We start from the raw sequence: 13,624 nt of genomic DNA, 5'->3' as shown, positions 1-13,624 counted from the left end.
ACCGCCCCTCATTGTCACATTTCTCAAAAGTGTGTTGGGTGCTACAGGCATACTCTGAGCTACATTTGTGTTGAACAGGTTCAGCTTTCACTCGTCTTAGGGAGAGTGTGAGTGAAGGGTTAGAGTTTGTCCAAGCCCAGGGAAGAAATGGTAATGAACTGTATACACAAAATATCTGCAGTAATAAAGGAAGCTTTGGGTCATTAAACAAACTGAGATGAAGGGATGAAATGACATACCAGAATACAGAGGCCACAACTGCTGGTGATCCACCAGAACACCTGCTGGGCCCCCTCACTTTTCCACTGTGAGTAAGAGTAAGTGGTCTGCCTCTGTCTCAAGACAGTTGTGTGTCTCTGCAGAGTTCTTGGTCCAGTTTGAGGAGGACCGCTGGGAGCCGGGCAGGTGGCAGGACCTGTCCACTTACCCCGGAGACCTCAACTCAGTCATCCTGCAGCTCGCCCCCTTCGTCAACTACCAGTTCAGGGTCATCGCCATTAACGCGGTGGGCCAGAGTAAGCCCAGCAGGCCCTCGCCACGGTACAAGACCAGCGGAGCTGGTGAGAAGCACCACACACGCACTCATCTAAAATGATTTGGTTATGTGTTTTAGTTTTCCTGCCTTCAGGAACATTTCATGTACTTTCCATGAAATGTATAGTTTTGTTGACGACTGCGATACCCACGTTTTGTTGCAATAGTTTTGACCTTTTTGAAGTCACGGAAATGTCCTCTTTAAATAAAACTGGTCAAGCCTGTAGGACAGTGGTCTCAAACTCAAATGACACGAGGTCCAGGTTGTTGTCTCCTAGCCGGGGGCCACTTCTCTGAAATTCCTCCTCCTCTTAAATGTGAAATGAAATGCCAATTATTATGCTCTAATCTTGCAGCCGTGGAAATAAACTGGTTACTCTAAAATAAACACTTTTGTTGGAGCTGATGTTGGTCGATCTGAGCGAATTGTGCTATTGTGTTAAAACAAGCCCCAGATGCCATACCCAGAGGTCTACGAGGATGGGGCTCCAAGAAGGACAACATGGAGATCACGTGGGAGGTAAGACATCGCAACTTGTAAGAGTCCTGCTGAACTCAGTGCCTGTTATGCCATTGTAAATAATGGCAATAAAACACAGAGTGTATGTAGTCATGATAACAGAAGGAACCGTGACAGTAAAATCCAGAAGCCTGATGATAGTAGTAGTAGTCGTAGTATTTTGTAAAGCGTTGGTTTAAAATTTGAAAAAGCGAAAACAAAATATTCAAAATCTTACTTTCCGCCGTTTTATTTTTTTTTTTAAATTTTTCCAGCCTCTGCTTGATCTGGAGAGAAATGGCCCAAACCTGCACTACAACGTGTGGTGGAGACAGAAGGATTCGGGGGAGGAGTGGAGCAATGTGACCACGGTGGGGTCCAAACATGTTGTCCACAACACGGAAACCTACGTGCCTTATGAGATCCGAATCCAGGCCAGGAATGAGTTTGGACATGGACCTGAGTCCAACGTGGCCATCGGATACTCTGGAGAGGACAGTAAGTAGATACACGCGACATCGGTTTGTTAAAGACAACACTGATACTGATTTTTGGACTAAAGCTGCTTTCCGGGCCGACAAAAACTCCAGCAACAAGAGCTGGGGATTTGTTCTCATTGCTGCTTTCAGACTATTCACACACATACCGTGTCCCTCTCTGTGTGTTCAGAGCCCACCGACGCTCCCACTGACCTGCGGGTGTCAAAGGTCGACAGCACCAAGGCGAACATCCACTGGAAGCCCGTGGACCTGAGCTCTGTGCAGGGAGAGTTCAAGGAGTACAGAGTGAGACTGGCTGGATTTTTGTAATGAGAACCGACGGCAGAGTTGGTCTAAAAATAAACTCCTCTGACAGTTTCTCTTGTTTGATCCTCCTCATCCTCCTCCCGTGCACTTCTTCTCCCATTAACCTCTTCCTTCCTTCGCCAGCTGTACTACTGGCGTGAGTCCAGTCTGGTTCCGGGCCTGGCGGTCAGCAAGGAGAAGAAGACCAAAGGTTTCTACAGCACCGTGGCCGAGCCGTCTGGCATTCTCAGCGACCTGGTGTCCTACTCGAAATACAAGATGTTCATGGTTGTGGCCAACAACCGCTTTGAGGGTCCACCCAGCAACACGGTGGAATTCACCACCAAGGAGGGAGGTGAGGACGCAGCCCTCGCCACCGAATTATTACATCCAAGAGAGGCTGACATCTCATGTAGTTTCACAAAGGTGTTCTGAGCTAAAGGCCACACATTCATGAGTGTTGGAGCTAGGGATTTTTGGTTGCCAGCATCCAGTGGCCATTAGTGGTACTGCATTATAACGCCCCAGCTTTCAGCCATGATGGAAGCGGCTTGGGCAGAATACCTTTCTTTTCTCCCCTGTCCTTTTCCTAAATCCCAGTCCCCTCTCTCTTTACATATTTATTTGTGTGATTTTGTGTGTGTGTGTGTGTGTGTTTGCAGTGCCAGATGCACCGAGGTTCTTCAGGATTAACCGGAGAAGCTTCGACACCATCCACCTCGAATGGGACAAACCTCTGGAGCCCAACGGCATCCTGATTGGATACCTGCTCAAGTACCAAACAGGTGAGCTGCTGTTTTGCTATTTGTCAAACACCAAGCGGTGATTTGCTACTCAGTATGAGCTATAAGCGTTCGTGGGCCGTAGCATTCAGGTATCACAGCAACACGAATGAACACGCAACCAGGCTTGAACCAAATCTTAACCACTGAATTTGGAAGTGACAGTGAAGATGAATGCACTCAAAATGTTGCTCTGAAGGATCTAACTGACTTTAGTGGAAGTTTTGGTTTAAAATGCTGTCTGTCAAAAGGAATAACTGAGGAGGAAGCTCATAGTTGACTGGCTGGCGCTCTGCTGCACTACCAGGCCGCCCCATGAGATGATAAGAGGAATAATTCTGATTGCAAGCCAACCCATCTGTCCTTTTCTGTCATTCTTCTGTGAATGTGCGTGTGTGTGTGTGTGTGTGTGTGTGTGTGTAGTCAATGGCTCCAGGGCGGGTCGTCCCCAGTTGGAGTCCTTCCTTCCCAACGTGACAGAGTTCACCCTCCGCCTGCCGGACCGATCCACCCGCTACAAGTTCTACCTGTCGGCGCGCACCCAGGTGGGAACAGGCGAGGTCTATGCTGAGGAGTCCCCGCACTTCGCCAACGAAGGTGAGTCTTTCCACTTTTGACCATTTGCTTGCCAAGAAGTCTCACATTCAGCGCCTCCAAACAAAATGCTGTTCTTGTATTTATTCCTGTCTAAGGAACGTTTGTTTTGCCCAGCTGTTTTAGGAAAGTACTGAAACTACGTATTTGTGAGCTGCTTTTAAGGACCCAGTAAGAACCAATTGGCTTGAATGCCACGGAATGAGTAGAATGAGTGAGTGACAACACTAATCAACTTGCCGGACACAGATAATCCAAGAATTCTTAGAGGTGCAACAGGTTAACTTCTGACCCAGGTTATCATTAGAATTCTTCCTTACACGCGGTGTGTCTCGCACTCTGTTTCCCAATAGGGCACAGGACACTCAACCTTCCCTCTGCTGCATTGTGCCCTTTTAATTACACCATTTCCAGACCTTTTTTTTTGTTGTCTCTGGATGGGAACTAGGTTGGTTTGATAGTGTGTGTCTGGGCTGTGAGAGTCCGGTTTTGTAAGTCACTGGAACCTGTGTGCGTCTGAGGGACAGAGAGACATAGAAATAGAAAGTGAGAGAGGTTGAAGCCCCTTAGCAAACACAGGCCTCTTTGTTCGGGTATCAGATGGAGAAAGAGCTGGCCTTTCTCTGACGGACGACATTATCAGCACACCGACATTGTGAAACACACACACACACACACACACACACACACAGATGGACACACAGCAGATCAGAGGAAGATCAGAATCCGCCGTGTTATCATACTTTATTATTTTTACTGTCATGAATAAAACTACACCTGGTTGTTTTCAAGGGTTGGTTCGCCCAAATTTAGAAAGCTTCTAGTGGTATCTAGCCATGTAGATAGTATATATGTGTGTTCCTTTAACGCCCAGGTTTTCTTCCGCCCCAGTATAATGGAGGTCAATGGGTTTGTGCTCCTCACGCGACCAAAATTTTATTTGAAAACCTCTTTCCACAAACGGTGTCCCTGCAACTCACAGACGTCAGAGTTCCAATGGCAAGTTTGACCGAGGCAGATACCTCAAAACCGGGGCGCATAGCCTGGTTAGATACCACTAGCGGTGAGTGAGAATATCTGCTGAACCGACCTTCCAGCCACTTGTTGTCCCTCTCTTTCTTACACCCCTCTCCCTGTCTCCCCCTTCTCTTGTTTTTCATTGGCAGAAAACTTTACTGACTCTACGGGTCTAGGTAATGGGGAGTGAGAAGCACAGCGTGTCTGCCTGTCGCCTTTTCCCCCGCCACCATCCTCCATGTTGCCTCTTTATCTGTTCATCTTAACACTGAGCAGCAGCGCAGTCCACCGCAAGTGCAGTTGTAGCACCCCCTGCAGCTGACACTGGTAGGCCGCAGAGGGGGTTGCTGAACTAGTTTTAACCCCGTGGGGGTTTTAGACGGTACACCCTTTAGAGCTAGGGGGAGGGCTTCCTCGTGTTCTTGTATTTTACATAATCAGTGAATTAGGTTTACATATAAGACTTGCGTGTGGTACGCCACAGGTAGCTACTCCACGACGGGATTTTCAACATACCATAAAAGCTTGAAGGCGCAATCCATGATCCAAATCCTGCCATCACTATATTGAGGGACGGATCTTCTAAAACAAGGGTTAACACCACGACGACTAAGGCACTAATGATTTGATGAAACTGTCTGACGCATTTGACAAAACGATCCCAACTCAAGGTCCATGACTACCCTTTTCTGGAGCTTTCAGCCATATCACGCGGCCTTGAGTTGGTTTGTCAAACAACAGTGCTTAACAAATGTATTAGCCCACCACCCAGTGTGAGGTGTTTGCCCCCGCTGCCCTAAATTAACAGTATTGCTGATGACCAAAATATCTGATGTCTCTGTAATGGTTAATCCACCAGTATGTGCAAGCCAAGCTCTTTAATCAAAATGATCTCTTTAATGCTAAAATGTAATTATTGTTGTTCTCCATGAATTCTCAAATTTACTGTTTTACAAAAAAGCAGAAAAAAATAGTAAAGCACGTTATTATTTTTTGATTGAGATGCCAAATGACAGTTATTTACTTGCATTCCTGAACAGAAACATTTGTTTTAGTGGCTGCAAGAATGCAAGCTGTTATCAGGGCCAAAGGAGGTCGTACAGAATATTAAGATTTGTGGTTAATATATGTGAATAAGGACTATTTAGTTGTTCCAGTTTGTTTTCTCATTTTTATGACAGGTGGTCTAATAAATTTGTTAAGCACTGTATGTCCAAAGATAAATAGGCAAATAAACAGGGTGCTAGGTATATATACAAGACTTGTATAGGTTAATGTAAAAAAAAATGGCTAATTTAAAGAGGATCAGTTACTATATAGTTATTTTTGTAATTGATTAATGTATAATTTCCAATTTTGATTAGTTTAAACTCATTTTAAAATGTAGAAAATAATCACAAATGCCCCTTATAAGGTACCTAGCCCATAAGTATTAAGCCCATATTTTTTATTTTTTTTGCTCAGACCAGTCTGAGCTTTTAGCTGTTGGACTGAACTGCTGTCTACGCTGTTTTTCTTGCTTTTCCTCGTCTGCCCATCCGCCTGTCTGCCTCTCCTCATCTCTCCACCTCTCCCTCTCCTCCGAGTGTAAAGCTGCTGTTTGTCTGCTGCCGTGTGCCGTCAGGGATTGAAGAAGACCCAACTCAACGTGCTCGGGGTCATCATTGGCTTTGAATGCAGTAAAGCTTCGTCTATGATTCGCATATATATATATATATAGATACGTCACATATTTCACACATTTTAAATCTCTGGTATCATATTCTATATTCTACCGGATGGTCTTCATGACGAGGACTCGCACCCTGATAGCTGCTGTACAGTCCTCCTTCAAACCGCTTGTATATTGACCCTCAAACTCTGATTCCTGAACCAATCCCTGATGGCGCACCTTTACAATGCAACCACACAGCATCACTGCCTCTTCCTCGTCTGCCACGAGACACACGTTGAGCTTGCGTAGCAACGTGTGTGTTTCTCAGTCACTGTCACGGGACACAATGTCATAATGACGCGGCTGTTTCGGGGGTGTGCGTGAGATGCACGTCCTTGCATCAGAATGTCAAGATGTGGGGAACATTTTGATGAAGGACGTGACTTGATGGGTGCGCTGCCGATGACAAATAAACCAAACTCCATCAGATGTTGGCTTGCAACACTCACTCACTCACTGGCTTGATCGTCTTGCTTCTGAGCTTCTTCAAAAGTCATGTCACTCTGCCATCTTTACCCATTGCTTCTGTTCATCCGGTCAGCTGTACATACAGTGCTGGGGATTACAGGTAAGGAGGCTTGAAGCTTTGGGCTGAACTGAGGTAGGCACCTCACTGGCTGGTAATGGCTCCTGAACACGCTGATGTTTCCATCATTCTGTCCTACTTTCTTTTTTCTTCTTTCGCACGGTGGGTTGAGGATATGCTTGGCATCCAGCCCGGTGATACAAGCATGCTGGCTGGGGTTTGGGGGTCGTTGTATGAGGGAAATGTTTGGGGTGGGTGCATCAGTGGTGGGACCCTTCACTGGCTGGAGATTACTTCAACTTCAAGGTACAGTAAGAGTGGAAATCGGTGGAAAAGGATGTGCTGGTTCTCAACCTGAAGTGGGCCTGTGCCCCACACGGGGGCACCATTGTGTCACAAAAGTAAAAATAGAAAAGACTAGGGCTGGGTGTTTGCAATTTACCAGTACGAGTGTAATACCTGAGTTTTGCAACAGACACCAACATTTTGTCTATACCTGCTTTTGGGGATTGTGCAAAATTATAAGTGAAATCAGGTACTATCTCATCAGTCAATAAGTAAAAAATTTCAATTCAATTCAATTCAATTTTAGCTATATAGCGCCAAATCACAACAAAAGTCATCTCATGACACTTTACAAAATAGAGCAGGTCTAGACCGACTCTTCATAATGTTATTACAGAGACCCAACAGTTCCCACCATGAGCAAGCACTTTGGCGACAGTGGCGAGGACAAAACTTCCTTTTAAGAGGCAGAAACCTCGAGCAGAACCAGGACTCTAGGTGGGGGGGGGGGGTCATCTGCTTTGACGGGTTGGGTTTGAGAGAGAGAAAGAGAGAGAGAGAAAGACAAAGAAAAAAGATCCTGAAAAATAACAATTCAATGCTAGCTTTCAGGATTTGATGGTTTTCGATACTACTAGACGCATTTTGGTTGGTACTCAAAAAGTATCGGGGTCCAGCCAGACCATACGACTGCTGCCACAACTGGTCTGACCTGTCTAGCGCTCCGAACAGCCCATATTTACATGACAGCAATGCTATGAAACAGATGAAAAGCTTACTTAGTTCGCAAGGGATGGCCGAGCATCAAGAAGAACAGTGAAGAGGTTTGTAGATGTTATAACCGATAACCCCCACCCAGCGCGGATATTACATTGAGTGACGGCTGTTCGTCAGTTAGACAGTCAGTCAGTCCCGAGCCTTTGTTCTGCTCTTCCTTTTATAACCTTTGCCCCCTGTTCTTGGGGGTCGGAGATCCATAGAAGGTCTTCCTCTGCACAAGCGCACTTTAGAATAAAATACATTTTAAAACTTTAAAATACATTTTCCATACGTTAACAAAGCGCGCTTCAACTTCCGTGTTGAAGAGAAGAAGCAACCGTGCGTTTGTGGTTTTTCACTGCAAGCGTAGGGCGTCCGGTTTCATAAAGTTTCATAAAGGTGTGAAGTCTAGCCCCGTATTGGGGGGGCTAGACTAAAATACATCTTGAACTATTTCTTAGCAGAGAGAGAAACTGTAAAACTTCATTTGAACTGTTACTTTGAAGAGAGAGGGGGGGGGGGGGGTATGACTCGGACACAACACAGGTGGATTGCTCAACAACAGAAGGCTGTGTGTGTCAAAAAGAAAATGAATAACAGGCAGTTACAAGGACACGGGATGAAATGTGACACACCGCTACATAAAATGTGTTGTATTTTCCTCTCAGTGATGTGTGTGAAAGAGGTGTCTGTAAAGGGGTGACGGGGGTCTGTAGATGTCCTTTTGAAAAAAACAACAACAACAACAAAAAAAAAAACCCAGTCAGCTCAATACCAGGGCCGAACAATACTTAAAGTGGTATATTAGTATTGCACTTCCAAAAGGTTGGGGTACTTGTGAGCGACAGATTACAGAAATTGTCAAAATGGAAGCAGCAGAGGTTGAGATATTGTGGCTTTTAGTTCCTAGTATGGGGGGGGGGGGGGGGGGGGGGGGGGGTACTGTATTTCCGATAATGCAACTTATAGCCTTATTATAAAGTATAGTAGCTTTATTATAAAGTTGTAGTCTTTAAGTCCAAGCCAAGGTAACCCCCAGGTGGCATCATCATGGTCACCATCAGGGGTTATTCTCTGAGACTTAGACAAAGTTCAGTAAATTCAAGTCTCCCCCAGAGCCAAAGTAGACACAAAATTAGACACTTTGCATGTAAAACCAGTGCCTTTAAATGCATGAAGACAAATTGCTAGTTTGGGGTTTTCACTCGATTGCATCCTCTTCCAAGAAGCCCAGTGTGACGCGCCACGCTGTAGTATCAGCATTTGTCCTCTTGGTGGCACTGGCGTCCAAGTCTATGCAGGACGATGATGAAGCAGTGTGAGGATTCCCACTCAGCCCCGACTCATGATGACTTCGTCAGGCGGTGATGAGTGCTGCTTGTGTGTTTTGGCTCAGGCCTTCATTTACTTTCTCCTGTGTGTGTGTGTGTGTGTGTGTGTTAGTGTGTGTCTACCTGTTTGTTGTTGTCTTTAACCCTTTGCTCTCTCCCATCTCCTCCCTTGTAGTCGAGCATACCGACGCCTCCGTGGCTTCAGCTTTCTCTCCTACTACTCCTCCTCCTCTCGCTCCTCTTCCTCCTACTACCATCGCTCCTACAACCATTAGCACCTCAACCTCTACCACTCTTCCAACTACGACCTCTACTACTACTACTACTACTACTACTACTACCACTACTCCTACCACCACCACAACAACCGAGGCGACCACTACCACCACACCTCCTGTGCTGGTCGCCACCAAGCGTGCAGATCAGAACGTGTTGGGTACATGCTGTTGTCCCATTGTGGTTTTTTACTGTCTTTCCAGTGTTTTAGCCGACCATGAATGGCACTTCATGGATATTCAAAAGATGAGTGCCTTCTCCCACCTGACAAAACAGGAAACTACATCTGGGCTGCATTCCGATAAGCTGTGCTGTACCTGCTGCGCAAAAAGTGGGGAATTACTTCAGAATATTGGGATGTAGCCAGCAACTATCCTCCTGGTCAGGAAGAGAGAATCCAAACTTTTTTTTTTTTGTTGCTTAAATAAATGGATGTTAATAATGTGAAGTTTCGGAGTGAGTACCCTTCAACACTTTAGAGTGATGAGGGTTCCCTATTTCGATTGATGAGGATTGTGATATTGGCAAAGTTCACCCTTTTCTGCGGTTTTTAGGTTGGATTAGAATCGGAGTCCACTCTAAACCAGAAGTAAGCACTGCAAGTGTTTCATGAATTGAAAAATCCTCTGGAATTTTCTCATGGAAGGAATTTTCTGTCCATGAACATATTAGATTTACGTCTGGTTTTGAGCGGACCATGATCGGGACCATTCCCGATCAAAACCACCATTCTTGTAGGAAGACTCCCTTAGCGCTAGCACCACCCATAAGGTCTAAATGGAGCCCCGTGTGTGGTTGTTGTAACTGTGCCCTCTCTGCCCCTTGCCCCTGACCTTTAACCCTTTACCCCTGACCCCTCCCCCCTTGTGTAGTGGCCCCTGGGAGGGAGATCTGGAATCTGACGGTGGAGCCTAACAGTAACTACGCTAACGTCAGCTGGAGACACAACTTCCCGGCCGGCAGCAGCGAGTTTGTGCTAGAGTTCACACTGGACAGTAAGAAACCAGACCAAGCCCACCTTGAGCTATCAAAACCTAAAGCTAGATCTGGACTTAATTATGAGAGAGTAAAACAACCAGAGTGGTGAGATATTAATGGTGTTACAACATGATACTAAGTACTAAGTGTAGGAGTAGACAATGGGCGTTATTTCAGAGAGATCTTTTATACGAACAGTGGGTCAAAGGACTACGTAAAATGTAGTTTTTGATTGTAGTGACGAACCCACAGAGAGTCATCACTAACTCTGTAGTTCCCATCAGCTGTGGAGCGTTTTAGCATCTTTCAGCTCACTGTTTTGGTATTCAGGCCCTCAGATACTACTGATTGGTTCAGTCTCGCAGCTTCAGCAACCCTGTTTCCGGGGTGCGTAAATGGGCAAGTATTTGCTACACACGTTAGCCAATTTTGTGAGGCCACAATTTGCCAAACGTATGAGATCTTTAGCTTGTTGTGGCGTTCGAGAAAAGGCCGACCTGATTAATGTAGCTTTAAAAGAGCTGATATTGTATGTTTCCACATTTATTAGCAACTTCAACAAAATCCAACAGCACTCTTGCCCAGTCTCGAATACAGTTTGGTTCATCTTTATTTACAGAAATCCCCATTAGATGGAAACTATTTCCTTTTGTCTGCATCCCTGAATGACATTCAATCCTGTTCATGGAAATACAAAAGAATTATTTATTGGCCCCCTCATTAAATAATTATTGCCAATTTTTTTTTTTTTTTTCATACAGACTTCAATTACACCTCAATGGCAGTTTTTTGTTAGCCCAAAATTCCTTACTTAAGGGTTTTACTGAAATGTGTCCTTGTCTTACTGATTCCCAAAACAACCTTAATGGAGAGCTCTTCTAGGCAACCACTTGCAAGTAATGGAAATGATAATCTAATGAGTGTCTATATACACATTAGATGCTGCTCTGTTGTTTATTTTTTTTTTTTATCAACCCCTTTTACTTAAGGATGTGATATTTGAACGTCTCAATTTGAACTCTTTCTCTCTTGCACTCTTTCTGTCTCTTTGGTCTTTATATGTTGGAAAATGTTGATCACCGTCATGTCACAACACCTCCTGTGCAGTGCACCATCACAATGGTTTCTTTTCAAACGCTCTGCCTGGCTTTAAGTGGCTCTTGTCGGACCAGCACTGTGACTGGCTCTGTTCGGCTTGCTGTCTATGAATTGCTGTTTGAATGTGTCCCCTTTTTTTTCGGCCATCCACGCCTCCATGACCGCTCGCTTTTGCTTTGGATGGCGTGTTCAGCACGCTCGAAGCCTGCTTTTGTGAAACACATCATCCCTCCTTTTCCGGAGCCCCAGCGCTGGTTGAGGTGGGATAGTCCAGCGCTGAAAGGCTCCCTCTGTTGTTGCCTTCTACCTATTCAACGGTCTGTGATCTTTGATCAAGGACGGAAAGAAGGGAGGATGTATTTTTCATGAACTTGGGCAGTGGCTTTAATTCTTAATGATGTCTGAATGTGAACAGAGAGAGAGAGAGAGAGGGGGAGGGAGGAGAGGGGGGCGATGAGAGTGATCTAATGGTCTCCGCCCCTCCCACCCATCCCCTGTTCTCCAAGGTCAAATCTGAAAGCTTTGACTCTAAGACAGAGTGACCGTCAGCCCCTGACACTCCCCCACCTCCCATCATCGTCCCTCTCATCCTCCCCCTGTCTCCCTGACTGTGACTCAGGACTCTCTGCATGTCTGTCAGAGGAGGGTTTAGGTAAAAGATGATGCCTTGGTAGAAGAGAAGGAAGGGAACGAGAAATCTCGTGAAAGGAAAGAAAACGGGAATCATTTTCGGGGTGTGGGCATAAGTACTATAATTTGTACATGCATACGCAGCTACACATTTATATTCCAACCTATTCTCAGACAGCTCTTGTAAAATGAGTTCATGTTAAAATAACTAGCTTCAGGCAGTAAAAGTGAGAGGATGAGCTGCGTAAATGTAATCCCATAATGTCCCATTGGCCACACCAACACATGATAACGGCAGGACCACTTTGCACTTTACTGTGACATACATCCTTCCATGGTGGAGGCGCATATCTTCATATGGATTTTTGTGTGCCCACAATGAATGCATGATTTGCATTTCAAAAGATACAGTATGCTCGTCATACAATCCAGGAATCGGATTGGATTGATTGAATGTTATATCTTATAATTCCCCCTGTTTTATAAATACAAAAAAAAAAAAAAACCCATATAAACATAAAAACATATTTTGTTAGATGCCTCGATGTTTCCTCCACATTTCCACAGCTAATCAACTGGTATGACAACAGTCATGTCATACTTGCATTTTCTTTCTTTTTTTCTTTTTTTTCCCCATCAAGCTACCATAACTGAAACTAAACATTTTGCAGCACATTAAATCCCTCCCAGCAGCTCAAAGGGAATAATCCCTGCCGTTCCTCGCGTGCTTCTCATTTTAAACATCTGTACGTGACAGTGCTGACTTTTACTGACAGCATCTTCACACCAATAAGTGCTCAGGAAATGTACATTATGACTACTAGAGTACAGGTAATTCCAGCTCTTCTCGATGTTTTCACTCTGCCCTTGGTTGAGACTCTGTTCACTATTCGAATGCCAGCTCTTTATTTAGGCACTGAGGCAACAGACTTCTTGAAACATGAAGTAGTGCAGTGGAACATAAGGAGGTGGACTCCCAGCTCATGGGAAATTGAATTTAAAATGGGTCACAGCAGGACGCACATACAGAGGAGTGAAGCCCCGTGAATCATTTCCACCAATCACACTTCTGCAGCGGTAACATAGCAACATATGGGATTGATCAATTTCATCATCAAGATCACCATATGATACTAAATACTAAATATCAGCCATGGCTGAGTATGTCAAAAAAAAAAAAAAAAAAAAAAGACTGGCATGTCCTCTCTCGTTTCTGCATCAGACGTTTCGTTCGGCCGGTTTAAGGGCCGGTGTTAATAGCATGGCTTTGGAATGAGTTCTGTTGACCGACATCCACCTTGTGAAATAGCTGATAGCATGGTGCATGATGTCACCACCTCGCGCTGCCTCTTCCTCCTCCTCCTCCTCCTCCCACTGCAACCTCAGAGTCATGCCCATAGCTCGGCCATGCCATGACAGGCGCGTATTTCCGCCAGAAAGACGCAGGTTGTTGTCGCTGTTTTTTTTTTTTTTTTTGTGTGTGTGTTTTTTTTGGTTTTGACCTCATGGAGATGAAAGTGTGGGCCTGTGAATAATTGAGACAAACAATGCTTTGCCACCTAAGACCCCGGTGTTACCCAAGAACAAAGCTTGAGTTCTGCAATGGTCAGTTCTACCTGCTGGAAACAGGAAACACCGTGACCAATTCATGGGCCAGAGACGTTGATGTCCACGGTGTAGTGGCTTTCCCCCGCAGGAAAACCTATTTTCGTGTGGCCCTCTTCTTTTTCACCCCCCATTTTTAGATGAGTGTACTCTGGAAAATGATTCCCTCGAGAGAAAATGTAGTCTCAGAGCCATAAAAGAAGACAATGAT

General features: G+C 45.1%; 1 protein-coding gene across 3 annotated transcripts in view; it reads left to right on the top strand.

Annotated features, from left to right (window-relative positions):
* The window catches only part of nfasca (neurofascin homolog (chicken) a), a 53,100-nt gene that overhangs the window by 24,649 nt on the left and 14,827 nt on the right, over window positions 1-13,624 (top strand). For 2 of the 3 annotated variants that reach the window (XM_070902975.1, XM_070902974.1), the window contains 10 exons: window positions 363-560; window positions 984-1,054; window positions 1,309-1,531; window positions 1,703-1,818; window positions 1,963-2,173; window positions 2,481-2,603; window positions 3,024-3,197; window positions 4,361-4,387; window positions 9,002-9,262; window positions 9,975-10,097. In XM_070902975.1, coding sequence (XP_070759076.1) covers window positions 363-560; window positions 984-1,054; window positions 1,309-1,531; window positions 1,703-1,818; window positions 1,963-2,173; window positions 2,481-2,603; window positions 3,024-3,197; window positions 4,361-4,387; window positions 9,002-9,262; window positions 9,975-10,097 — 1,527 coding nt within the window. Of the gene's footprint in view, window positions 1-362; window positions 561-983; window positions 1,055-1,308; window positions 1,532-1,702; window positions 1,819-1,962; window positions 2,174-2,480; window positions 2,604-3,023; window positions 3,202-4,360; window positions 4,388-6,406; window positions 6,423-6,926; window positions 6,940-9,001; window positions 9,272-9,974; window positions 10,098-13,624 lie in introns of all 3 variants that reach the window. The other variant, XM_070902976.1, reaches the window with a different exon arrangement.

Source organism: Enoplosus armatus, chromosome 3 (genome assembly GCF_043641665.1).
Source record: "Enoplosus armatus isolate fEnoArm2 chromosome 3, fEnoArm2.hap1, whole genome shotgun sequence".
NCBI lineage: Eukaryota > Metazoa > Chordata > Actinopteri > Centrarchiformes > Enoplosidae > Enoplosus > Enoplosus armatus.
Note: the sequence above shows the minus strand (reverse complement) of the source record. Positions and strands in the feature narration are given on the sequence as shown.